At 43.6% G+C, this 27,304-nt stretch overlaps 1 protein-coding gene across 3 annotated transcripts in view; it reads right to left on the minus strand.

The window, feature by feature from the left end:
* Positions 1-1,834: 1,834 nt before the first annotated feature.
* The window catches only part of Fkbp15 (FKBP prolyl isomerase family member 15), a 52,548-nt gene continuing 27,078 nt past the window's right edge, over positions 1,835-27,304 (minus strand). For 2 of the 3 annotated variants that reach the window (XM_042695162.1, XM_042695159.1), the window contains 16 exons: positions 24,957-25,059; positions 24,387-24,493; positions 22,622-22,736; positions 21,181-21,290; positions 20,897-21,004; positions 20,258-20,352; positions 18,754-18,856; positions 14,993-15,164; positions 12,335-12,471; positions 10,519-10,674; positions 9,189-9,341; positions 7,499-7,621; positions 6,853-6,960; positions 5,744-6,432; positions 4,908-5,004; positions 1,835-2,460 (listed from right to left, as the gene is read on the minus strand). In XM_042695162.1, coding sequence (XP_042551096.1) covers positions 2,383-2,460; positions 4,908-5,004; positions 5,744-6,432; positions 6,853-6,960; positions 7,499-7,621; positions 9,189-9,341; positions 10,519-10,674; positions 12,335-12,471; positions 14,993-15,164; positions 18,754-18,856; positions 20,258-20,352; positions 20,897-21,004; positions 21,181-21,290; positions 22,622-22,736; positions 24,387-24,493; positions 24,957-25,059 — 2,454 coding nt within the window. In that variant the 3' untranslated portion in view covers positions 1,835-2,382. The remainder of the gene's footprint in view (positions 2,461-4,907; positions 5,005-5,743; positions 6,433-6,852; positions 6,961-7,498; positions 7,622-9,188; positions 9,342-10,518; positions 10,675-12,334; positions 12,472-14,992; positions 15,165-18,753; positions 18,857-20,257; positions 20,353-20,896; positions 21,005-21,180; positions 21,291-22,621; positions 22,737-24,386; positions 24,494-24,956; positions 25,060-27,304) is intronic. The other variant, XM_042695160.1, reaches the window with a different exon arrangement.

Here is a 27,304-nt window from a genome sequence, read left to right on the forward strand (position 1 = left end):
ATTCTAATATCAAGAATGCAAAGGCCTTGTACCAACTAATCTTAGGAGCTGAGGGAGGGTATTGCAGGGGAAGTGTGTAAAACTGAAGACAACTGTGTGGCCTTATAGGCTGTGCTACAGGTAGACACCCCACAATGCCTACTTGGTCAGCAACCTTTTGCTGCTGTAGCAAGCAGTAATGGGGTGCCCACTGAAAGAGAATAAAAGTCCCACGGATTCTGCCTCTCCCTGGAGGCAGAAGCAGAAATCTAATGGCCCAGTAAGAAATGTATCCTAAATGCAATCATGTTATTCAGTAATGACTGGATGGGAAATGACCTATGCAATTTGTAGGCAGGGATGTGTTATAAATATGCTCTCCAAGAACCACTGGAGTCACAATGACAGACACAAAAACCTTATATTTCAAAAACGTCCTCATCCCAAAGCAGTTGCTCTTCTAAGACAGCCAAGCCACCAGGTGAAAGCAAGAACTTCAAGCAATACATTTTGATAGCAAAGACAGTCTTTCTCTCAGATGGGAAAGTAAAGGGTAACATTGTCCAAAAAAAAATATGTATTCTGCCTTATGAAATGGTAACCCCTCTGTACAACATCTTAATAATAATAAAATTATATTAAAAAAAAATAACCCTGAAGGAGAAAAGACATCTGGCCCCAAATAGATGTCCAGAAGAGAATAAAAATTCAATGGATAAAAATTCCTTTCTTAGGAAGCTTAAAAAAAAATCCTAGAATTATGTCACACCTCTAGAATTGCTTCATACACTCCCATGCACCAAGGGAACTGAGAACCAACTGTCTGTTACCGTCACAGGTGTAAGATTCCCAGTGTCCAGTGTAGTTGTATTAAAGGAGCCTTCCCCATCTAACAAAAAGCCCTGACCAGCAATGGTCCCCTGCCCTGGGACACTGCTGGGATGAGCATTTTCCTGGAAGATCAGTGAACTACTCAGCTTCAGTCCCTAAATGTACTTAGATATTTGAGGCTTTTACAGAGGAAGAGTTTGAAAAGTTAGGTTTTGTGTTTAATTGTGATTATATGCTTAGACTCAGTAGATGATCCACTGCTCTCATGTCAACATTCTTCAGAGCCAAGTCACAAAAAATAATTTTGATTCAGCAACACCTGTGTGTTTATGATGAGCCAGACACCAATCTAAGCACTCTATACAAACATTAACGTATACAAACATTAAGCTGACTTCATCTTAGAGATAAGGACGCTGAGGTATAGAGAAACAACTCACCTAGCTCATGAGTCGCAGAACTCATCCTGGCTGTTTTTCCTCACCAGCTCACATGGGCTGAAGTGTGAGAGAAAAGGTCACTTGGCTGAAGCCATACAGTACCCCTGAACAAAGAACTGCATTGTGACTGAAGACAAGGCTGTGCTCTACATTTTACCATAAAGGATGGAAATTCTATCTCAACAGATCTGGATTGGAGCTCAGAAGCTTTTTCTTCTCTTTTTCTTTCCTTCCTTTCTGTTTCCTCTCTATTTCTCTTTTCTGTCTTTTTCTGTCTCTGTCTCTGTCTCTGTCAGTGTGTGTGTGTGTGTGTGTGTGTGTGTGTGTGTGTGTGTGTGTGTGTGTGTGTGTGTGTGTGTGTGTGTGTGTGTGTGTGTGTGTGTGTGTGTGTGTATCTGTCTGTCTCCTAATTTCTTTTATATACTGGGGATTCAATCTAGGGTCTGAAAGTGTTAAAGTACTGAATATGTCCAGGTGTCTTTGTGCACATTTACCAACCCAGGTGTAGCTCCTGCCCTTTAGATTCCCAAAGAGCAGCACAGCCATACCTGAAATCAAACTCAGCTTCCTCCCAAGGGCCCAAGTCCAGTTTCATTACAGATGTTTATTTTAGCTTTGTAATTCTTATACCTGTTGACCTCTTGGATAAGATTTAAGGCAGAGAAAAAAAGACACATGTTCTAGGACCACAGCAGGCTACTAATTGAACCGGACTGAGATGGTGTAGTTGCCGTTCTCCAGGGAGCCCTTCCCCCAGGGGACAGGTTTTGTGTGCTAGGCTACAGCTGAGGCCTGAGAGACAGATGGAGGGGAGGCTCACAGGTCCATCTAAGAGTGAAGGGAAAGAAGGAAAAGCTTGGAAGAAAGGGAAGAGTTCTTATAGGTGACCAAATAGAGGGAATCTACCAGCCCTTTCTCCAACTGGGACTCAGGCAGGACCACATGGGCTTCTGACAACACCAGTTCAAAAGGCAGGGTCATGATCCTCTTCCAGGTCACGGGGTCTCAGATATCTGTCCTTAGAGCGCTCACCTGGCCCTCACCCCGTGGCTTGCCTAGACCCAGGGCTGGCTGTGCAAAATCATGCTTAGAGGAGGGTTGGTAGAGAAACCTGTGCACCAGTTTCCTGTCTTCATCCCAGCCAGTCAATGTCATCGTCATCATCATCATCTCCAAAAAGGGGTGTTGGGGGCGGGCGTCCCTTCATGCTCTGACAAAACAGGAAAGAGTGGTCAGTCCTCATCTGTCCCCACCCCAGGTAGCCTTCCTGCCTGTGAGAGGAAGTGGTCCAACGTCTGTTCTGGGCTCTTGGTTGGAAAGGAAGTGCATTGGATGGACCAGCGCAGTAGCCAGAGAGCCTGGGCTTCCAGATGAAGCTAAGACAACAGAGACAGAAGACCAACTTTGTTTGGCTAACTTTGTCATTTATTTGTGCACAGGTATTGATTTAACAGGTTTTCCTCTTATGTAATTTGCACAATTTATGTAGAGAAAGGAGGATCAGAAGAGACAGGAGCAGGAGACAGACAGAGAAGCCAGTAGCCTGAGAGATGAGAGGGGTACAGGCAGATGATGGACCAATCACATTCAAAACACAGTTGTCATGGCCTGAGGTAGCCTGACTGGCTCTGGATGCGACCTCATCATGTGAGAGAAAGACGCGTCTACCCTCCCAGGAGGAAAAATCCTACGTGACAAAGACTAGGAACACAGGGTCCAGCTCCTTCTTCCTGTTCTTTTGGGCTTCTTGGCCATGAGATGAATAATTTTATGTTATCCACATGTGCCTGCCACAATGATAGGTCCAAAGCAAGGGGCCTGATTGAAACTCTGAAACTGGGGAAGGTGCTGTAGCTCAAATGGGAGAGTACTAGTCTTGAGCAAAAGAGCTCAGGGATAGCACCCAGGGTCTGAGTTCAAGCCCCATGACCAACTAAATAAATAAACTTAAATTAAAAAAATAAACCCTGAAACTGGGAGCCAAAATAAATTCCCCTTCTCTCTTTAATGACTCAAGCTTCTGGTCTTTTTCCTCTGGACTAGCAGGGAACTAGTCCCACAGAGGCCATGGAGCCAATGCTAGAGACAGGCACAGACTGAACTGCCTCCTCTAAGGTACTTCATGCTCCGTGAGCTACTGGCTTCTCCAAGATCAATGCTCACAGGAGCCAGGCCAAGGTAAGGGAGCATGGCAAACATCCACTAACAGATCTTGTATGAAGACTCAGTTACTAAATGATGTCTAAACTGATAAAAGTGGGCTTTCAAGTGTAACTGACAATCTGTTCTGTTCTGGAGATGGTTCTGGTTCTGTTTACCAGCCACATACCCTGAGATACGCTTTGCTGAGTCTCAGTCATACGATCTATACAGGATTAAGAGTACCTACTTCAATGGATTAGTAGATGATTAAATGAGAATATGAAGTGATTTCAGAGTACCTGAGAAACAGATGTTCATTTGGTGGTACTGGCAGTCATGCTACTTATATATGGCTAATTAAATTTTTTACCTATAGGCTGTGTACTGGTGGCTCATATCTGGAATCCTAGCTACTCAGGAGGCTAAGATCTGAGGATCTTCTGTGTGAAGTCAGCTTGGGCAGACAAATCCAAGAGACTCTTATATCCAATTAACCAGCAAGAGGCCAGAAGTAGAACTGTGGCTCAAGTGGTAAAGCATGAGCCTTGAGTGAAAGTGCTAAGCGAGAGCATGAGGTCCTGAGTTCAAGCCCCAGGACTGGCACAAAAAGGTAAAATAAGTAAAATTTTCAACTGTACTTAGGGATAGATTTTTTTCCATCTTTTTTTTTTTTTTTTATAAAGTATAGAATTTACATTCAGTATTCTAAATGGAACTATTTTAGGAAGAAAGGCCAATAGGTGGAACTATCATACTTCCCTCAAAGGCAGGCAGGAAGGAGGGAAGGGCTTTGGGATGTAACAAACGATCCCAGATCTGTCATGGCTTTTGGCAAAAGACAAAACCCACTTGGGTGACATAAGAGGAGACAGAAGTTGCCCCTATTTCTGTCCCTGGGATAGCCTGAGGCTGAAGCTCCTCTGCAGACACGCAACTCTTGCCTGAATAATTCCCACCAAGTAATCACAATGGTCTGGTGACAGTCAGCAGGGTTGTAACCTAGTACAATGGGGACAGCAGATGCATGAACTGTCAGCACTTGCTTTGCTGCTTGTCACTCACTAGCAAGGCTATGCTGTCAGCGCTGAAGCTGCCGCCTGGAGGCTTTGTGATGACCAAAGAGGGCAGCAGGTTAGAAAGCAGGAGGAGCCAGCAAAAGTGCAGCTGGAGCCTTGCTCTACCGTCACCTGGCTCTGTGGCTCAGGCAAATTATCCTCTGAGCCTCAGTTTCTCTGTTAAGGAAGAAGGATGCCTCTCAGGTTATCTTCAAGTCCTTCCCACCTTTCCTCCATGGATGGAGAGGGTGACTGCCTCTCAGGAGTGAAGTGGCAGCTGACCATCCCCACTCTGAGAACACAGTGGCCCCCTCACAGCCCCAAAACTACTCCCACATGGCCCGGTACACAGAGTCCAGGGAGCAGGCCACCAGCAGGCTCCTGTTCTCGTCTCCCAGCCAGTGGGGAAGAGACCCCAGGCAGTGGGGTGTGGCCGTGGCAGGCCCTGGGATTTCCTTACCACCTCATCTTCATCCTCATCCTCCGGCTGAGCTTTGGGCCTTGGAACTTTCAGAGTTGCCCCTGGAAACAGTTCATCCTCTTTGTCCCCAGAGAGACTGAAGAAAAATCAAGTCATAGAACATGTTGCTGTTTCTGCTCCCCACCACAGTGTCCTCCAGCCATGAGGCTCACAGGACCTGGCTGAGGCTCCTTAGAAGGCCTCCCACCTCCATTCTATCCCTTCCACATCCTGCATGGCCGATAGCCAAAGTAGTCTTCTAAAGCTAATTAACTGAACTATGTCACTCTTCTGCTTAAATGCCCGTAATAGCTTCTCAGGGTACTTACATGAAGTCCAATTTTAACAGTGATATAAAAAATCTGTGTCTTGGTCCCTCCTAGTTTCCCAATCTCAGCATCATTTGCAACTTACTTACTGTGTCTGCTTTCAGTTTCTTAACTAGGATCTGTCCCCTCCCACTACAGGACCTTTGCATATGCTGTTCTCTCTTTCTGCAATCTCTTCTTCCTGCTCTTGGTATGGATGGCTTCTTTCTATCCTGGATTTCAGTTTAAATGTTACTTTCTAAGACTTTTTCCTTAACGACTCAGTTAATATAGAATATTCCTTTATTCTCTACCATAGCATCCTGTTTGTTTTGTTTTCTTTTTTTTATGTAGGTCACTTTTTTTGTAATTTATAATTTCATTTCTGTGCTCAGGAACCACATTACTGCCACGTTGAACAAATGCATGGGTGAAGGAGTGAGCCAGTATCAGTTACCAGCCCTGGAACAAACATAGCAGCTCTACGCCCAGCCATCCTGTCGCTGCCCCTATGCCAGAGGGACATACCTGGAGTGCGGAGAGCCATGACTGGGTCTGAGGGCAGCTCCGGCAGGACTGGCTTCTGTGCCTGATGGTGCCTTGTGGGGAGCAGCAGGGCGGGGGGCCCTGGCGTCGTCACTGAGCTCTGGAGGCTCAGGCTCTCCTCCTGGGCTTTCAGGCCCCAAGGCCGGTGGCTCCCCCTTCTCAGGGTCTGGAGTCAGTGTCTGTCTCCTGGAGCTTCCCCATGGCGGGCCGTCTGGAGCTACTTCCCCAACGTCCACCTTGTCCAGTGGGTTATCAGGGCTTGCTGCCACCAGGCCAGCAGCAGGTGACTCCTCGAACTCAGAGTCCACAGCTGCAGGACTGGAAGGCTCAGGGGGAATCAAAGCCAGGGGCCCCAGAGCTCTGGGGGGTGGGAGGGAGCCATCTTGGACCTCAGAGAGTGTCTCTGCCTCTGAGGGCTCCCCTTCCCTTGTCTGTGTGCTACCCCGTGGAGCAGGGAGCAGGTCAGCCTCCTCTGCTACCTGCTCCAGTGGCACCTCAGGGGCTTCCTCTCTCTCCCCGCCTGTGGGCACTGGACACGGCTCAGCAGTGGCTGGGCCTGTCTGCTCCTGTTCTTGCTCCTGGATAGGGGGGTGGAGCCGCTCTTCTTCTTCCTCACTGCTGCTTGCTCCCTGCTCTCGCTCCTGCTGGTTCAGTAGCTGCAGAGTCACCATCTGATCAAAACCAAGAAGAGGGACATGAGCACTGAAAGGAAGCCAGGAGGCTCTGCTAGCAGCCCAGCCTCAGCTGGCTGTACCAAGTCCACACCACTGTGCTTCTCCCTAAGAAGCACCTGTCCCCATCAGTGCAGAACACGTCATGTCAGGCATCCCAACCACAAAGAATGATTCTGAAACTGTTCTGTTTTATTCATTCATTCATTTTTGTGTGTGTTTGTTTTGGGACAAGTTCTCACTGTATAGCCCAGGTTGACCTGAACTTGTGATCTTCCTTCCTTCCTCAGCAGTGCTGGGATTACAGGCATGTGCCACCATGATTAGCTTTGAGTCTCTTCTTACTCACAATCCCTTAGAAGGCACTTAGGCAATGAAATACTCAGTCCAATGAAACAACTGACAACTGGCTGGCTGTACCTTGATGGTACTCATGATGGTCCCCAGAACGGTCCTGCCATCATAAGATTCCTCCAGCTCAAATTCTCCCCGCAATGAATGGAACACCTGGTTCATGATCTTCTTGACCTATGTGAAGATCAAAATGCGTGTTACCAAAATGAAGTTATTAGTAGATACACAGAAATCCCAGAGAGGGGCTATAATGAAGGCAACTTGGTACTAGACAGAGGGGCATAGCTAATCATGTCTGCAGATACTGAGTGTACTGTGCAGTGGACAACATTGAGTGACAAGCACACTGTGACAGAAGTTAGCCCTGACAGCCCCCTATTAAGAGCAGGCAAGCTCTGCCAATATGCCAAGACTGTTCTAAGACCATCCATTGGTGCCTCCCTCCCTCCATGAGCACCGCCGAGAGTCCCCTAGCCACAGAGATGAGTGGCTCTGGGCTTCCTCTCCATTAAAGCCTCTGAAGCATCAGACGCCTGAATTAGCCACTATGATGGTAGGTTCTAAAGGATCAATTTTTAAGCCGGACAACTGGTGCATCAGAATTTAGGAAGAAAAACTACCAGCATAACAAGTTGGCCACATGCTTTCTGAATGCTTGATAGACACATTCAATACCTCAGTGGTTTGCCATTTCTTTCAAATACCAGCTCACCTTCTCTGAGGGGTCAGCAGCAGTTTTGACGCCAGACACCTGGGATTTGGTCTTCTCCAGTTCCTTGATATGTCGGTCATTTTGCTCTGTGAGGGCTGTGACTTGGGTCTGGAGAGCTGAGCACTGCAAAATGAACAGACTGTAGCTGTGGCATCAGGAACCTGGACTAGTACACAGAGGTCTGGAAACCCAGGTGGAGAAGATCTATCCCAAGTATCAAGTCCTAACCTCTGAAGGGCTGCTGGGCCCCACCTGTTGGCGTCTACCTGCTAATGTAGAGTATTCACCTCCTCAGAACTTAAGGTTGCTTAAATCTTTAATCAGGTCAAGAATATAATACAGGGGCTGGGAAGGTGGCTCAGTGGCAGAGCGCTTGCCTTGCATGCCTGAGGCCCTGGGTTCGATTCCTCAGCACCACATAAGCAAAAAGAAAAAAGCTGGAAGTGGCGCTGTGGCTCAAGTGGTAGAGTGCTAGCCTTGAGCTGAAGAGCTGAGGGACAGCGCCCGCCCAGAGTTCAGGCCCCACGACCGGACCCAAAAAAAAAAAAAAAAAAGAATATAATACAAAAGCCATGTACCAGTGGCTCACACCTGTAATTCTGGCTACTCAGGAGGCTGAGATCTAAGGATCACAGTTTGAAGCCATTCTAGGCAGGAAAAGTCTGTGAGACTCTTATTTCAATTAAGTAGCAAAAAAAAGTTGGAAGTAGAGTTGTGGCTTAAGTGGTAGAGCACCAGTCTTGAGAAAAAAAAAAAGCAGTACTGCACACACACAAAAAGGAATGTAATAAAGCCAAGCATGGTGGTATATGTCTATAGTTCTAGCTACTTGGAAGGCACAGGTAGAAGAATGAGGTTGCAGACCACCCTGGACAAAAGCACAAGGCTCCATCTAAAGGCAAAACAAAACAACAACAACAAAAACTAAAGCAAAAGGGGCCAGAATTATGGTTCATGCAGTAGAGTGCTTTCCTAGCATGTGCAAGCCCTGAGTTCAACCTCTCATACTGAAAATAAATGATGCAATATAATGAAAATATGGGGGTTGGGTAAGAACACCAGTCATATGCACATAAACTGCCTCATGATCTCTGTGTACTAAAAGGACAGGAACTGGTCTCTACATAGGGCACTTTGGTAGGACCATCTCCCACCTTTCGCCTTTTCACAACTAACAATCCCACCATACCCCCAGCTATACCCCAATCTCAGTGCCTTGACCCAGATGTCCTTCCTCCTACCTTAACACAGCTACCTGGTCTTGGCTCAGTTTGAAGGTCACCTCCTTTGGAACGCTGTCCCAGCTCTCCAAGGCACTTCCTGTTCTAAGCCCTACAGTGCTTAATTGTGTATCTTTGTTTTTCTTTCTGGACTGTGAGGCTCCTGCAAGGCTGAGTTCTTTGTAGGCACCCTTCTCTTACACAGTGGCTCCACCACAACTGACACACAGTAAATATTTTCTTACTAAAGGAGGGATCAAATAATATTAGGAAACATGTTCCAGAACACTGATCCTGCTTTTTCTTTTTCCAGGTCACTGACCCAACACTCTATGTAAGTTGGGAAAGATAACTGATGGACTAAAATGACACAAGCATGTGTTTCCTACCTATGAGGCTCAAAAGGATCCAAAGGACTCAAGCACCTGCTGGCTGGGCCGCTTAAGAGGCATGACCCATGACAGAGCTACCTTTTCCTGAAGCCGGGTGAGCTCCTGCAGGTATGCATCCCTTTGTGCGCACGCCTCCTGGTATTGCTGCAGATGCTCATCCTTGGCAGAGGCCAACAGATGCTCACATTTTGCTTCCCACTGGTTTTGTAGTTCAGCCTGTGCCACAGACAACTGCCAAGACAAAGTAATGACCACATCCTGTAAGTCCTGTTGTACCTTTGAAAGCCCATCCTCTAGAATGCAGAAGAAGCTAACTGCCCAGGTTCTTCATATGTGGGCAAGTAGCTGTTTGAAAGACTTCAATCACTGTGAAAGAAAATGTGTTTTTGAAATGGAGGGAGGAAGATGTCATGACTCTAAAAGGTTTTACTAGACAAAGGTTCCTGGAGGTCAAGACCACAGTGTGATCATCATTTTTCAGGGCTAAGACCCTAAACTTCAGAGGTGCAGAAATGTAAATTGCCACAGGTGACTAAACGGAGGGCACCAATGCACTCTAAAGGGAATGTATGCACAGATATTTTAAATTATTAATTTATGTATTTATTTATTTACTGATTTATGTGTTGCTACTGGGACCTGCGACCTGGGAACTCAGGACCTGGTTTTCATTCTTGATTAGCCTTTTCTTTTTGTTGGTTAATTAGAGGTAAGAGTCTCTTGAATTTGGGGCTGGGAAGATGGCTCAGTGGTAGAATGCTTGCCTTGCATGCCTGAGGCCCTGGGTTCAATTCCTCAGCACCACATAAGCAAAAAGAAAAAAGCTGGAAGTGGTGCTGTGGCTCAAGTGGTAGAGCGCTAGCCTTGAGCTGAAGAGCTGAGGGACAGCGCCCAGGCCCAGAGTTCAGGACCCACGACCGGACCAAAAAAAAAAAAAAAAAGAGTCTCTTGAATTTATCTACAGGGACTGCCATTGAATCGTGATCCTCAGATCTCAGCCTCCTGAGTAACTAGGATTACAAGCATGCCCCTATAGCATCTAGTTCAGGTTTTAAATTTACAATGACAAAGGTTTTCATCAGCTGTGTCCTGCCACTGTCCCTGACCTGCTTTTCTGATGACCTTTAAATAAATCTCTTCTTGTCAAGTATGTTGATGTGTCTGGAGGATGCCTTCAGCAGGCTATGTTTGACTGTATGTTTTTTTTGTAAAGCCATTGGACATTAACTAAGGTCTTAAGAAGAAGAGTCTCCATTTGATTCCTGTTTGCATTTGGATTGCATCTTTCCACCTTTTTGTGAGATGAGAGCTTAAATGTAAGAAATAGGATAGGTAAGGCAGAAGCTATAAGCTCCTTTCTAAGTCATCCACACCCCCTGTAATTCCAGAGTGCTCCAGTGCCACTTACCTGCACGGCAGCTGCCTGGTCTGTAGATACGCGAGCTTTTTTCAAGAGCTGACGGAGTTTGACCAATTCCTCCTGGTGTGACTTGCGAATTTCCTCCATTTCCTCCTCGGCCTGGCAGCGCTCTTGAGCGGATTTCTTCTTCCTTTCTGAGAGGTTCTTAGGCACAAGAGAAGAACCTTGAGCTCTCTCTGGCTAACAGAGGGTGGGTAGGGACGGGGTGCTCCGGTGGTTACTGGCATCAATGTGCCCTTGCTCAGTTCCTGGAAATGGTTCTTACTTTGGCTTCATTCCCCACCCCACCCCCTTTTTGTGTGTGCCAGCACTGGGGTGTAAACTCAGGGCCTCCTGCTCTTGCTTGGCTTTTTCACTTAAGGCTGATGTTCTACCACTCCAGCCACACCTCCACTTCTGGCTTTTCGCTGGTTAACTGGTGATAAGAGTCTCTCTAAGGGCTAGGAATGTGGCCTAGAGGTAGAGTGCTTGCCTAGCTAGCATGCATGAAGCCCTGGGTTTGATTCCTCATTACTATCTAAACAGAAAAAGCCTGAAGTGGTGCTGTGGCTCAAGTGGTAAAGCACAGGCCTTGAGCAAAAGAAGCTCAGGGATAGAGCCCAAGTTCAAGCCCCAGGAATGGAAAAAAAAAAATCGTCTCCCTGACTTTCCTGCTTGGGGCTAGCTTTGAACCTCACTTCTCAGACCTCAGCCTTCTGAGTAGTTAGGATTATAGGTGTGAGCCACTAGTGCCCAGAAAAATCTCATTTTTATGTAATACAATGACCATGTACCTTTTTTGAAGGGTCGGTTGTGGGGCCTGAACTCTAGGCCTAGGCGCTGTCCCCAAGCTCTTCAGCTCAAGGTGAGCACTCTACCACTTGAGCCACGGCACCACTTCTGACTTTTTCTGCTTATGTGGTGCTGAGGACTCGAACCCAGGGCCTCATGCATTACAAGGCAAGCACTCTACCACTGAGCCAACTTCCCAGCACAACAATGTACTTTTTGAAAGTATTAAACATAAGCTTATTTTGGTTTAAAAAATGTTACCAAAGACATTTATGTATAAGTTAATATGTATCCTTTTATGAGTATAGAAAACCATCTGGAAAGATCATGTACTGTTTATCTTGAATGAGAGGAGATAAAGACAATTTTTAAACATTACACTTTTCTGTATTAGCTGTTCTTTTTCTAGTGGATTGATACATATGCATATATATAAGTATGCATATTATATATATATGGATTTGGATTTGAACTTAGGGTCGTGAGCTTGCTAGGCAGGTGTCCTACCACTTGAGCCATGCCCCAGTCTTTCCTGCTTTAATTATTTTTCAAATAGAGTTTCATTTTTTTTTTTGGGTCCGTTCATGGGGTCTGAACTCTGGACCTGGGCGCTGTCCCTCAGCTCTTCAGCTCAAGGCTAGCGCTCTACCACTTGAGCCACAGCGCCACTTCTGGCTTTTTTCTTTTTGCTTATGTGGTGCTGAGGAATCGAACCCAGGGCCTCTGGCATGCAAGGCATGTGCTCTACCACTGAGCCACCTTCCCAGCCCCTAGAGTTTCATTTTTATCTACTAGACAGCTTCCCACATAGCTGGAGCTGGGATGACAAGCACACCACCAGACCTAGCTTTTTATCAGTTGAGATGGGGTCTTGTGAACTTTTTGCCTGGGCTAGCAACTCTCCCAATTTCTGCATAAAATTACAGGCATGAGTCAATAAAAGTTACAACTACAATTGTAATGTTTAAAGGACAAATGAAAAAAAAAAATTTAAGCAACCAATCCAGGCCACGTGTGTGGCTTACAGACTTACCTTTTCCAGGGATTCCTTCTCAGTTCGAAGGTCTGTCAGCTCCTCCTCCAGGGATGTCACCTTAAGTTCCAGCTGTTTCCGGCTCTGCTTTTCACTTTTGAATTTGGACTGTGACTGCTCGAAGGTTTTTTGAAACTCTGGGAGAGAAGCACGGAGAGACCTGGCTGCAGAAGCAGAGCTGCCTTGGCGGGGTGGCCCCTCAGAGGCGCTTTCGGAGCAGCACGCCACAGTCTCCCGATTCTACCATGCAGGCATCCTCCTCTCACCTGTGTGTTATCACCTTACTGACCTGAAATGAGGGCTTCTCAAGCCATCAGCCGACCCTACCACCAACCTGCATTCACCTGTAGGAAGTCATCTCCACATGTGTGGATGTCACCCTGCTCACATGCAAAACAGAAAAGCGACATTCCCAGCAGAGAGACCCACTTGGGAAATGGTCCCAAGGTTGGTTGGGTTCTTTTTTTTTTTTTTTGAACTCAGGGCCCCTCACTAGGCAGGCTTCTATTAGTTGTACCATTTTGGCATTGGTTATTTACGAGGGAAGATCTTGCTTTATGCCCAGGCCAGGCTGGGGCTGCCATCTTCCTACTTGTTCTTCCCTGGGCCACTGGGGATGACAGGCATATGCCATTGTGTGAGATGGAGTTTTACAAATTTCTTTTTGCACAGACTGTCCTCCAACCATGATTCCCGATCTCCACCTCTCATCAGCTAGGACGCTAGGCCTCACCACCAAACTCACCGGGATTTACATTTTTAATTTAGTGCACTAAAATATGCTTATTTGAAAAGTTGCTGAGACTCTTTAGGTAACTCATAGGGCACCACAAAGGCAGAAATGAGAGATCTACACCATATTCAAATTGAAAATGACCTAACTACAAATTGTCTAACATATGTCTGCCTCACTTTGGCACAAGTGAAGCTCCACAGAGAAGGAACATATCTCCAGGAATCACTTCAAAGCTTTTTACCCTTCATTAAGCAGAGAACTGTACTTTGACCCAACTCTGCTGCAGCTCCAGCTGCCCCCACCCAATGCCTCACCGAGGCCACTGCTCCCATCTGCCTTCCACTTGGATCTCTCTATACTGAGATACATTGTGTCCCATTATCAAGACTACCTTGTGCTAGGTACTGAACTAATAACCCTTATGTGGAGGAAGGGACTTGTAGAGATCAAGTCATTTAGGGAATTTGCATTCTGGAAGGGAAAACAGACATTTAAATGTTACTTATTAAAGGCTGTGACAATGATTACCATGTTGCATGAAGAGGCATGGTACCATGGCACATGCCACTTAGGAGATATAGTATAGGACAATGTGGTTTGAGGCTGGCCTGGGCAAAAAGCTAGCAAGACTCCCATCTCAATAAACAAGTGCAGTGTGGTTGTTCATGACTGTCATTCAGATATTGGGGAGGCACAGACAGGAGGATCATAGTCCAAGGTCAGCCTTGGAAAAAAGTGAGAACCAATCTGAAAAATTACCTAAAAAGCAAAAAGAACTAGAAGCATTGTCAAGAGCAACTGCAAGGCACTGAGTGCCCAAAATGATGGCACTAGTGGCTCACGCCTCTTATCCTAGCTTCTCACAATCCTGAGGATTGCGGTTCAAAGCCAGTCCAGGCAAGGAAAGTCCGTGACACTCTTATCTCCAATACAACCACCAGAAAAGCCAGAAGTGGCGCTGTGGCTCAAGTGGTAGAGTGCTCGCCTTGAGCTAAAGAGCTCAGAGGCAGCACCCAGGCCCAGAGTTCAAGCCCCACAACTGACCAAAAAAAAAAAAAAAGATGATGATAGTGATGATAATGAGAATATACGGATTTCAAAGGAGAAAAAAATAGCCTAGAAAAAAAACAGGGAAAGCTTCTGAAAGAATTTTAGAAAGTACTAGAGATTTGGGAGAGGACTAGAAACAAATACCAGTGATGGTAGGCATCCCAAGCCCAAAGAATAGCATTGATAAGAAGCAAAATGGCAGGAGCTGAAGAGTAGCCAGTAAAGGCTCAGATGGGTGGGTAGTATAACAGGTTGGTGAGCCAAGCAGAGGTGCCTGAATGCAGGCCTCAAAATTGGAGTTCAGCATTAAGACAGATGAAAACAGAATAAGAAACACTTCTTTTCTTTTTTTAAGTCCATGAGTCATGAGTTAAAAGAACATGAAGTTAACTGGGTACTAGTGGCTCATGCCTATAATCTACCAACTTAAAAGGTTGAGACTAAAAGATCACAGTTCAAAGCCAGCTCAGGCAGACAAATCTGAGATTCTTATATCCAATAAACCAGCAAGGAAAAAAAAGGTAGAAATATGGCTTAAGTGGTAGAGTGCCAGCCTTAAACAGAAAAAGCTAAGCAAAAGCACAAGGCCCTGATTTCAAACTCCAGTACTATTACAAAAAAACAAGAACATAAAGATAATCATAAGTGCCAAAGACATTGAAGTAACATTTGTCCAAACACAGGAGAATGGTGACAACTGATCAATTCCAAATGAATGGTCAGTTCTCTCTGTTTTTTATCAGCCCACTCTGATGCTCACTCAGGCCTGCACAAATCTCAAGGACATTCTGCCAAAGGGACTGACGGGGAGGAAGCAGTTTTAGTTCTTAAGTTAAAAAGACAGTAACCAGCATCCTCCCCCAAGGACATACCTGAGAGCTCTGCCTGCAGTTTGGTGAGCTGGCCCCTGAGCAAATCTGTCTCCTTTAAGCTTTCTGTCAGTTGCATCTGCAGCTCTGTTTCCTTCTTCTGATGAGCAGTCATTTTCAGCTGTAAGTGAGAGACCTGTGCGGTGGCTGCTGCTAGCTCTTCTGTCACCTTGGCCTGAATAGTGACAAAGAACAATGTCCAAAAGCATAGATGCTGGTTATCTCTAAGTGCTGACCCAACCAACGCTATACCTGAGTTAAGCAAACTGAATTGGTGGATAGGAAGGGAGCTAAAGCCACCTTCAACTTGTACCAACCAAAACCAAGCCTTGAAAATTTGCAATCTCAAATTCAGCTTTTTTACAGAATTTGTCCTTAAGAAATACTATTCATCTTATATACAAGATTATAAAAAATTTGTTACCAGCATGTCAATGCAGCATTGCTTAAGGTTGTTAAGAGAATGGAAAACTCACAAAAAGCTGAGAACAGGCTCACTTAAGCAAATTATGACACATTCATCCTATTTGTAGCTATGAAAAATGGTGTTTGAAAAGAATATTTAATTAAAGCCAGTACCAGTGGCTCACTCCCACAATCCTAGCTACTCAAGAGCCTGAGATCTAAGAATGTCAGTTTGAAGTCAGCTTGGGCAGACAAACTCAAAAGACTCTTATCTTCAATTAACCAGCAAAATACTAGAAGAAAAGGCATGGCTCAAGTGGTAAAGCCCTGGCTTTGAGTGTAATAAAAGCCGAGGAAAAGCTCCAGGACCTGGTTCGAGCTCCAAGACTAGCACATATTCCCCCACCCCCCGCAGCTTCCCCCCCACCCCCCGCACACGCCACACACACACACACACACACACACACACACACAAAAACTCTACCCTTAATGTTATGAAATACAGTCACAAACCTAATATTAAATAAGGAACTTAAGTAGATTATAAAATACATATCAGATATAATTCTATTTTGACAGAATGAACACTTACGTAAAGGAGAGCTTGAATGACCTTTTAAAGCCATAGTTAATCTAGGTAGAATTATGGGTCCTTTGTATTTTCTTTTTGCTTATTAGATTTCTATTTTATTTATTTATTTTTTGTCGGTCATGGGGCCTGAACTCTGGGCCTGGGCACTGTCCCTCAGCTCTTCAGCTCAAGGCTAGTGCTCTACCAGTTGAGCCACAGCACCACTTCTGGCTTTTTCTGCTTATGTGATGCTGAGGAATCAAACCCAGGGCCTCATGCATGCAAGGCAAGCACTCTACCACTAAGTCACCTTCCCAGCCCATAGATTTCTATATTTTATAAATGAGTCTCTTCAAAAAGATGTTTCATAAGTTGTTCTCCTGAAAAAAGTGTTTCTCCTGCTCAGTAGTTAAAAAAAAAATCAATAATGACAATCTTTTCTCATTCCTGTCCACTTCCCATCCCTCAAGCCTGCGAGAGATGCACTCTCACACTGGATGGCATTTATATAAATACTAATATAATTATTTCCCCATTTTCATATAAACTGGGACAATGAAAAAATAAAAAAAATTCAGATACTAACTCCTAAGTCTACAATTTCTCCTAGGAGTACAATACTAACTTCCTTCTACATATACTTAGCCAAACATGGACCATCTTTACTCTGAAGAACCTAAAAATTCTCAAGTAACATTGGACAAAACTGAAATGACTACTCTGGAAAACTATCAGATAATATCTGAATATTAAGGATGACCACAGCAATGATGGTCAATGAATGGCAAACGAAGAACAGATACCATGAAAATGGAACTAGCACAGAGCTCCGAGAACTTTGCATCCATTTATGGCTTAGAGGGTTCATGAATCCCAGAATAAGTACCACCCACACAAGACCTTGCAGCAGCTAAGAACCCCAGGAGGGACATACCTCAAAGGAGAGGCAATGGAATGGAAGGTCACTGTCTCACTGAAGGAAACAGAGTGGAAGGTCACTCCAAAACTCTTTTTACCCATGCCTTCAGCTAGAAAGGCCCGCTTAGAAGCCTAAAATTACAATCACCCAAATACATGTCCATGTGTAAGGAGAATGGTAACATATTAAAAATGATTCTCCTTGACCAGAAAAGCTCTGGATGATTGATATCTTATATTTACCTGCACTTTCTAGAATACAACCTGTATCATTAGGAAAAAGTAGTGTATATATGTATGTGGGTGCATGTACATAGATATATGTATGTACGTATATACACACACATAATTACAATGTTTTTAAAAGGTTAGGATAAATATCATCAAGTAACAAAGGAAATGGCAGCAACCTACACAGCAGATGGGACTAGGATGGCTTCCCAATTCCCACCCCAGATCAAACTCCACTGCACATGTAGAGAGCTGGGAAAGGAAAATCCTGACAGAAGAGCCAGGGGTTCCGAATAACAGAAAAATAGCATTCAAGTTAGAAGCAGGAAAACAGAACCAAAGAAGTAGCAATCTGATATAAGAAACAGACTGATGGGAAGTGAGATTTGGAACAAGTCTTTTACCCCACTCTGGGCCTCAGTCTGTCCCTTTATAAAATAAGTGCATTAAAGTATATGACCTCTAATAGTTCTTCAAGTTTTATTCTTTATCCCATATGAAAATATTGATTCTATCATAGAGAATAGTAATTTCATTTTTTCATTTGTTTAAGGCAGTATCTTGCTATATAACCCAGGCTTTAAGCAAAAAAAAAAAAAAAAAAAAGCCAAGCAAGGCCTCGAGTTCAAGTCCTAGTACTAGCACATACACATGAAAGAAATCCTCATTACTTATTACCAGAATAGGAGAAAGTGAGAGAATGCCACAAGTTATAGAGTATATCCTATTTAACTTTTCAAGTTTTCAAGGAGAAATCAAATGTATATTATATATTATATATAAATTTATACATATATTTATATAAATATAAAATAATAAGAACTCTTGAGGAAATAGCAGATATAAGGATGTTCATCTCCCAGCAGAGAAGTGATGGGCTAAATCAGAAGCAGGACTGGTACCAGAGTCAGCCAACTCAACCCCAGCTCCATTAGCGTTCTCCTCATTGCTACTCTAGGAACTGGTCACAATTCTGAATTTTGAACAGACAGAAGCCATAAAAGTACTATAAGATGCTTGGCAGACTCAGATGAAGGAGCAAACTAGACAATTTTAAATTCCAATTAAAAACCACATACAGATTTACTATGTAGCACTACAGAAATTTTCTGTTGATTTTGTCAACAGAATAAATTTAATTTTTAGTAAATTGTGTAATTCTTACCTTTAGCAAACTATTAGGACTGTGATTGGTTTTTTGTTTTTTGCCAGTCTTAGGGGTTTGAACTTGGCCTGGGCACTGTCCCTGAACTTTTGTGCTCAAGGCTACCTGTTCTACCACTTGAGCCACAGCTCCAATTCAGTTTCCGGCAGTTAAGTACAAATAAAAGTCTCACAGGATTTCTGCCTGGGATGGCTTCAAACTGCAAACCTCAGATCACAGCCTCCTAAGTAGCTAGAATTACAGGCATGAGCCATTGGCGACTGGCTTGGTGACTGTTATTGAGTCAACTTGTTACAAAGTATATTATAAGACAGAAGCATGAATGATAATATATGAAAATCTGGTGAAAGATTTCTCCTTCTCTTCTCAATGATGACAAAAACTGCTGAAAAGACACTTAGGAAGTTCATATGCAGGACCACACCTTAGCACAGTATATTCCCACCTGGGCTTTCCTCTGCCCAGTTACTTTACCTTCTCTTGTTCAGCATGCAATACTCTTGCCTGTGTGTTTTCTGTGGCTGTTAGAAGTGAGTTGTTCCTCTTCTCCATCATCAGGTTACTCTGCTCAACATACCTGAGTCAGAAATGAGGACAAAGAACATTTATTGACCATCACATGTATATATGTCAGGTACAATCTGATGCACACTCAGTCCTCAAAACTTTGTTAATTAAACTAATCTGAAAGCATTTTGTTTTCCTTACACTTGCACTAATCAAGTTTGGAGGCAGTAAACAGGGTGCATGGTAAAAGAGAATTAGGAAAGAAACAGGAGAGAAGAAAAGAAAGCCACTCTTCCAGTGCTACTACCTGGGAGATAAGAGATACACACTGAAGAAAAGAAATATGGGAGAACTTTTTTTCCTTTTTTTTGGTGGTGATATATGGTTTGGTTTTTTTTTTTTATTTCCTTTTTATTTTGAGGCAAGTATAGACATGGTCCTGAGTTCTGGCCCAGCTTTCTTATTCATGGCTCAAGCTCAACCACTTGAGCCATGCCTCAATTTTGGACTTTAATGGTTAGTTCAAGATAAAAAGTTTTTTGTTGTTGTTGGTGGTGGTGGTTGTGGGGCTTGAACTCTGGGCCTAGGAGCTGTCCCTCAGCTCTTCAGCTCAAGGCGAGCACTCTACAGTGCCACTTGTGCCACAGTGCCACTTCCGGTTTTCTGGTGTTTAACTGGAGATAAGAGTCTCATGGACTTTCCTTGCCTGGGCTGGCTTTGAACCACGATCCTCAGATCTCAGCTTCCTAAGTGGCTAGGATTGCAGGCCACCAGTGCCCGGCAAGGTAAGAGTTTTGAAGACTTTTCTACCTGGCTTCAAACCTCGATCCTCCAGGTCTTGGCTTCCTAAGTAGTTAGGATTATAAGTGCAAACCATTGGGCACCTGTCTGGCTCTGGGCTTTGAACTCAGGTCCTTTTGCCTAGTATTTGGCAAGCACTCTACCACTGAGACTTGTCTCCAGTGAGAATGATTTATTTTTAATGAAATACTGTTATATAGCATACTCTCCTGACCTCCCAAATCTTCAGAAGGATCCATAAAAACTATAAAATGCCTGAGTGTCATATAAAAATCAATGTGACTCTGGTTGATTTCCAGTTGATAAAATGGCATACAGAGAAGCAAGAAGAGTTGACATTAGAGCTTTCTAAGTATTAACACCATTTAGAGATGAAAAAACTAGGGCCTGTGACTAACAATAAATGAAGGGTAGAATTGGGAGTCAAATAGAGGTCTGTCTTATGTCAGAGCCAGTGAGTTCTTCCTCCTACCAAACCAGAACATAAGCAGTAATTCCCATGACAGGCAGGAAACAAAAATGACAGAAATAGAGTTGGAAGTTAGCTTAGACGTGCTTAGTATGTTCAATTCCCAGCATTGCAGGAAAGGAAAGAAAAAGAGGAGGAGAAGGAAGGGGCAGAAATAAGTATACACACACACTCCTATCCAGGCCCCGTACCTGTCATTACCTCTGATTTCGTTCAATTAATTCACTAATCTTGTCATTCTGTTCTTCTATCCGACTGCTCTTCTCAAGGATCTCTTGCTTCAATCTTTCATTCTCCTAAATTCCAAATATATGACATACAAGGTGTTTTAATAAGTACTGAATAAAAGGAAACAGCTTGAACTCAGGACCTTGCACATGCTATGCAGGTGCTTCACCATTTGACCCATACCTCCAGCCCATGTTAATGTACTTTGAGACAAAAACCTAGAACTTAACATTCATATGCATATAATAATTTTAAAAAACATATATCTGATGGATACAAATCACTAAGCCAAATGGGCTGTGTGTTTAAATGTCTGTACAATGAAACAAGATTCTGAAATAGGGCCCAAAAGCAATGTTTCCTTTTGACTAATTACTAATATAATGATTAGTATATTATATCACATTAATATGGTATACACCATATAATATGCTAAGCTGTATAGTATATAGTATTAGTATAGTATATAAGAGATACACTAGTCCCTGGGACTAACTGAAGCCCTAATGAATTTTCCTGATTTTCTAACCCAAATGTTAAAGTGCAGCACGTGTGGAGTGAGAGCGTGGTTAGGACCTCGAGGCCAAGTACTGTGCTGGCAACCACTCTCACCTGGATGATCCGCTGGATGTTGCTCATAATCATGCTTGTTTCCAATGTGACGGACATGCCAGGAATAAGCATGGAGCTGCCAGCACTCTGCTTCTGTAACTCTTCAACCTACAGAAGGGATGCCAGAAAGCAGACAATGTAAAAAAAAAATGTAACTTAGATATCCAGTAACTACTATGAATATAAGAAACCAAAGAAGAGCTTGTTTAGAGCTTTGGCTGTTTTGTTTATACCCTACTTTTATACTCCCAACCCCAATATGGCCCCAACCCGGACCCAGTCACCTTAGCCATAAGATGATCCATTTTATCAGCCACTTTACTGACTGCCATTCGAATTTCAGTGTTAGACTGCCGGGCTTCAGTCATCAGAAATGAAGCCATGTCACCTGATCCTAAAGAGATAGAAACCAAAAAGAAACTTACAAAACTAGAGCACGAGGAAGTGAATGGCTCTTTTAGCAGAAGAAAGAAAGGCATGACTGCTTCCTTGACATAGGAAATATAATGAGTATTTTCACACTTTCAGGAAGAAAGGGGATCAAAGGGTCCAAAACTATTAATAACTAAGTAAAGTTCTTCCAAATGTATTAAGGGTTACACTGTGATTCAAGGGCACAAGAATGCCAAGTTTGGGCTGCCATAATAGTCCTGGCAGTTCATATTGCTTCCCATTCATTCCACTGTCCAGGTACCAAGGACACAGTAGTGAGTAAAACAAGTGCTAGGCCTTGTTGAGTTCTCAGTCTGATGGGAATATGGACATGTAAATAAATCATTACAACAGAATATTTTAAGTGCAAAAAATGAACCATGTACAAGGTCCATCACACAATGTGTCCTGGGGAGGAGAAGAGGGAGGGAAGGGGAGAATCAGGGAGGGAAGAAGATGTCAGTTTTGAAGGATGTAAAACTAGTTTTCCAGATGGAAAAACAGGGTTCCAGACAAAGGCTAGATCCAATTCACAGCTGTTGTAAGATATACTTTTTCCTCCTACCACTGTCAAGGCAGAATACCAATACACCTGATGACATTTCATTTTGTTTGGTATGTTTACATGAAACTGGTACAAATATACAAAATACCTGAACTGTTACCTAAGTAACTGCTAACAATGGTTATTCATGGTTGGGGCATGGCGGGGGGGGGGGGGGGCTGGGGGGAGAGGGGACGCTTAATAAGGAAGGACAGTAGTTTTTCCTTTTATATTCATTATAAAAGTGTGTTATTTTCATAACATGCTGAATACCCACAAGTTTGCTCTTTTACTATTTTCCATAAACTCTAGCCACTCTGACAGAAGAAACTGAAAGAACTGGTAGGAGAAAATTCATGAAACACAATCCAGAAAGTGGGAATGGGGATCTTGGGGATGATTGAAATGTTCTAAAATTGGATTGTGGTGACAGATGCAAAACTCTGAAATTTTCCTTAAAACAAAGAATCTTTGAGTTGTACAATTAAAACAAGTGATTTATAAATCATACCTTAGCCAAGCTGTTAGGAAGAAGGGAAAGAAGGAAAGAAGGAAGGAAGGAAAGAAGGAAAGAAGGAAAGGGAAAATGAAAAGGAGAGGAAAATGGAGAAGAGGAAGGAGAGACAAAAGGGAGAAGGGAGAGAGAAAAGGAAGGAGGGAGGAAGGGAAGAGAGCTAGCTGTTGAAGTGCGAACGAAAAAAGGATTAGAGGAAAGTGGAAGATGAGAGATGGAGGAAATCACTTCTTACCTTGAAAATGGGGAGCCTGGGATAGTGGTACTGGATACAAGGGCCGAACAGGCTGCAGTTGCGAGGTGACCGCAGATGCCTGGGGATAGGCATAGGCTTGCATACCTGCATAGGGCTGAGAAAAGACCGAGTTATCGCTGCTTTTGAAGACATTCGTCTTTTTTTTTTTTCTCTTAGTTTCTCTGGTGGAATAAGATGGATAATCAGAGAGGAGATTCAAACTTATTGAAGCTTAAGATAGATGAGATCGGGACTAGGCAGCAGATGAGGACTGTAGCAGTTTTCTAAGGTGTCCTGTCACTGAAGTATTACCTAGAAACACAGGGATGGATATGTTGGATCACTACCCAGTCCACTGGTGATATGACTTAGTGCCGTGTGAATTCATTCCCCTCAATCAGGCCTTCTTTTAAGGGCATTTTAAATACTTGTAAAGTCATTTTTAAATAAGCAAACTCTGATTAGTTTCCCTTGAGGTAAAATGGAGAAGTGTTCAGAGATTTTAAACAAAGTTAGTTAGTTTCTGAGATGAAAGTACCACTCCATCTAGATTTGGAGGTTGATGACATGAAGTGACAGAGGTAAAGTTAAAATTAAGTGTCTGGCAGAAAGTACATGCTCAATAAGCAGCACCTATCATTTTAGTGTAGACAATTATTTTCCCTGAAATTAGGAAATGTGGCTTATTTCTAGAGGCACTGTAACTAGTTGACCATTATTTAAGCAACAAAAAAAATATTAGTCTATGACAGAATAATTTTCTTTTGGTGGGAGGGCTTCTTTTAGTTTGTTTGGCAGTACCAGGCTTGGTTTAGGCCATCAAATTTGCTAGGCAGCCCTCTATCTGAGCCCTGCCCCCAAGTTATATGGTCATACTTCCTGCCCAGGAAGATCTCAATTCACATATTTATAGGTCCTGCAAAGCAGGACAACACGTGCACACCACAATATCCAGCTATTGGATAAGAAGGAAATCTCATGAGTTATTACCATTTGTTTATTGGACTGGACTGGCCTCAAGTCACAAATATCTCAGTCTCCCATATAGCTAGGATTATAGGTGTGGGCCACCAGTACCAGCTTCAGTTTTGATACTTCCCATACTAGTGAGGCATAGTGCCCACCATTGTTCCTCCCCCTTCACTAAGAATCACCGCGAAGTAAGCCTCTGATGTCAATGAGAGTGGATCTTATTCAAGTGTGTTCAGGCAGAAAGAAGAATCATTGCCCTGGCAAAGAGTGAGCAGAGGGCGATAGACTGCTGCCACCACCTTCCATAATAACAGAAAAAGCCTACTTTAAGAGAATACTTTGGGAGGATAACTAGACAGCAGAATTCAGCTGTATTTTCCATAGTTTCCATCCTTAACCTGCAGGTACTCTGCTGATTCTGGTGCCAAATGCTAACCTACTAGAAGGCATGACTATGTGCCCATCAAGTAGGTATGTATGAAAGGAAAGGAAGCACATGTTCACTGCAGACACTGCCTGGATCCTGGCAATGTGCCATACAAAGGTCTTATACAAGGGACTTGGCTTGCTCTTGCATCTCATCTTCACAACTTGGAAGTAGGTAACCCACTGTGTATTAGAGCTGGGAAGGTAGCAACTTGGAAAGGGGAATGATCAACTCCAACTTTGGGGAAGTGATACTATCCAAAGAGGAAGGAAGGAATCTTCTTCCTGTATGCTTACAAGAAAAAAGACTAACCAGAACCATAATAAAGTATAGTTTATAATGAGTATGGTTTGAAAATGTTGTTACCTGAAAGGACTGGGCATTTCCAGATACAGCTGAGTGGGAATCGAGAGATGTAACTTGCATTAAGGCAGGAGAGGGTGCTTGGAGCCCAGAAACAGAAGGCTGAGCTGCTACAATAAAGCAAGATGTTTCCACTGTTATCCACCCTTGCTTACTGGCACAGATCTGGACGAGTACCTTACATACCCCACACATCAGACTCAGCCACTTTCTTCATCTAGTTTCCTACACCTGTTCCACTGACACCCAGCCATAAGCCAGTGGAAGGAAACTGGATGTTCTCATGTGCCTCTGACTTAGACCTCTATGATTCTATCAGCTGATGGGATATGCAAAATAACACACAGAGATGTGTCAGTAGCTGAGTGCAGGTTTCCCAAATGGACAACACAACACAGCAAAAGTCACAATGAGCAGGCCAAATATGTCTCCAAGTCTAAGATGCTCTGACCCAGGGATAAACTGATAAGTTTTACATTCCAGTCCAATAGCCTTACAGTTTAGAATAGTGATGCTAATTTTGGTGCTGACCCGATTCAAGGACATGGAGCCTCAGAGAGGTTCCCTTCTTACCCTGTGAAGCCATCTGTGGTAACACTGGATGAACTGGCTGAAGAGGAGGCTGGCTGGAAGGTGTCACCAGGGGCTGCTCAGCTCCTCGCAAAGCAGTAATTTCCTGGAACAGACACAAGGATTTGGTCACTTATTTGAGAGTCCTTTACTGAAGACTGAGCAAAGAAGAGGAAGGAAACATAAGCAGAAAGCCAAGTTGAGAGACTGAGTCACCGGGGAAGAAGCAACCAATTGTGCAATAAAGAGTCCTTCTAGAAAATCCTATCAAATAGTTTCATATCGTTACTTTCCTCCAACTTTCTACAAAGCTGATGTTTTAATTGTCTGTAGCAACCAAAATGACAGCCCTTTAGGATGTGTCATTTCCCAAACCTTGAGACTGATTTTGAAAAAAAAAAATCTCCATAGACCTCAAGGTGTTCAGTGAAAAATGGGACAGAGTAGGAGTCATCACGCTTCATTAACATGCTGGTTTTGGAAAATAGAGTTTTAGAGTGCTTGCCCATGCTTTCTTTTCATAAAACCAGAGCTGTAATTCTAAAGGAAGTAAGTCTACGTCTTCTTGTTTTATGCAAAGATCAGAAAATGTTACGGCACTGTATAAAGTGACTATAATCTGCTATGCTATAGTACTAGGGCTTGAAGACTGTTGGCTATTCTTTCATTTTAAAACTTCCGAGTGGGGGCTGGGGAAGGTGGCTCAGTGGTAGAGCACTTGCCTTGCATGCCTGAGGCCCTGGGTTTGATTCCTCAGCACCACATAAGCAAAAAGAAAAAAGCCGGAAGTGGTGCCGTGGATCAAGTGGTAGAGCGCTAGCCTTGAGCTGAAGAGCTGAGGGACAGTGCCCAGGCCCAGAGTTCAGGCCCCACGACCGGACCCCAAAAAAAAAAAAAGAAAAAAAAAAGAGCTGAGGGATAGCGCCTAGGCCCAGAGTTCAGGACCCAGGACTGGACCCAAAAAAAATAAAATAAAACTTCCGAGTGTTGGTAGTTTATGTCTGCAATCCTAGCTACTCAGGAGGCTGAGATCTGAGGATTGTGGTTTAAAGCCAGCCTGGGCAGGAAAGTCTGTGAGACTCTTATCTCCAATTAATCACTAAAAAAAAGCCATAAGTTGAGCTATGGCTCAAGTAGTGGAGCATTAGCTTTGAGCAAAAAAGCTGAGACAGTGCCCAGACTCTGAGTTCAAACCTATGGACCAGCATAAAATTAAAAAAAAAAAAATTAAAAAGACTTCTCATCCTCTGAAAAAAAGTAGAAAAAAATTCTACTTTTAAATTATTACAGCTCTAAATCAACCTAAATGTCTAACACTAGAACAAAAGGATTTATGAAGATTGGGGACATGGCTTAAATGGTATAATGCTCACCTAGCATGGGGGATCCCCTGGGTTCAAACCTTAAACCTTAGGAAGGAAGGGAGGAAGGGAGGGAGGGGGGGAGGGAGATACATTGATATAGAATATTGAATTACCTTTAGAAGTAATGATGCCTTGCTTTATTTATTTACATTAGTCAAATTAACAAATATTTATGATATAACATTAAGTGCAAAAAAATCAATTTACAAAGCCAGACATGGTGATATATGCCTATAATCCCAGCATCTGAAAGGCTGAGGCAGGAGGATCATGAGTTTAAGGCAAGCTAGGGCTACATAGTAAATTCTGGATTAGTTTAGACTACACAGCAAGACAAAACAAACAAAAACCTCCACAAGTTTAGAAAACAATATAGGAAGAACACCTGGGTGCCAGTGGCTCACACTTGTAATCTCAGCTACTCAGGAGGCAGAGATCTGAGGATTAAGGTTGGAAGCCGAAGCCAGCACAGGCAGAAAAGTCTGTGAGACTCCCATCTCCAACAAACTACTCAAAAAAAGCCAGAAGCCGGGGCCAGTGGCTCACGCCTGTAATCCTAGCTACTCAGGAGGCTGAGATCTGAGGACCAGGGTTCAAAGCCAGCCCAGGCAGAAAAGTCCGTGAGACTCTTATCTCCAATAAACCACTAGAAAACCAGAAGTGGTGTTGTGGCTCAAGTGGTAGAGCGCTCATCTTGTGCTGAAGAGCTGAGGGACAGTGTTCAGGCCCAGAGTTCAAGCCCCATGACCAACAAAAAACAACAACAACAAAAAGCCAGAAGTAGCACTGTGGCTCAAGTGTTAGAGCAACATCCTTGAGCACAAAGAGGCTCAGGGACAGCACCCAGGCCCTGAGTTCAAGCCCCATGACCAACAAAAAATAAAAAGATAAAAAAATAGCCTATTTCAGGATTTTTTTTTTTAAATCAAGAATATCCATCTTGCCAGGTGCCTGTGGCTTATGACTATAATCTTAGCTAGGGCTAAG

The sequence above is a fragment of the Dipodomys spectabilis genome, unplaced genomic scaffold (assembly GCF_019054845.1).
Source record: "Dipodomys spectabilis isolate Male_0828 unplaced genomic scaffold, ASM1905484v1 ptg000006l, whole genome shotgun sequence".
Lineage (NCBI taxonomy): Eukaryota > Metazoa > Chordata > Mammalia > Rodentia > Heteromyidae > Dipodomys > Dipodomys spectabilis.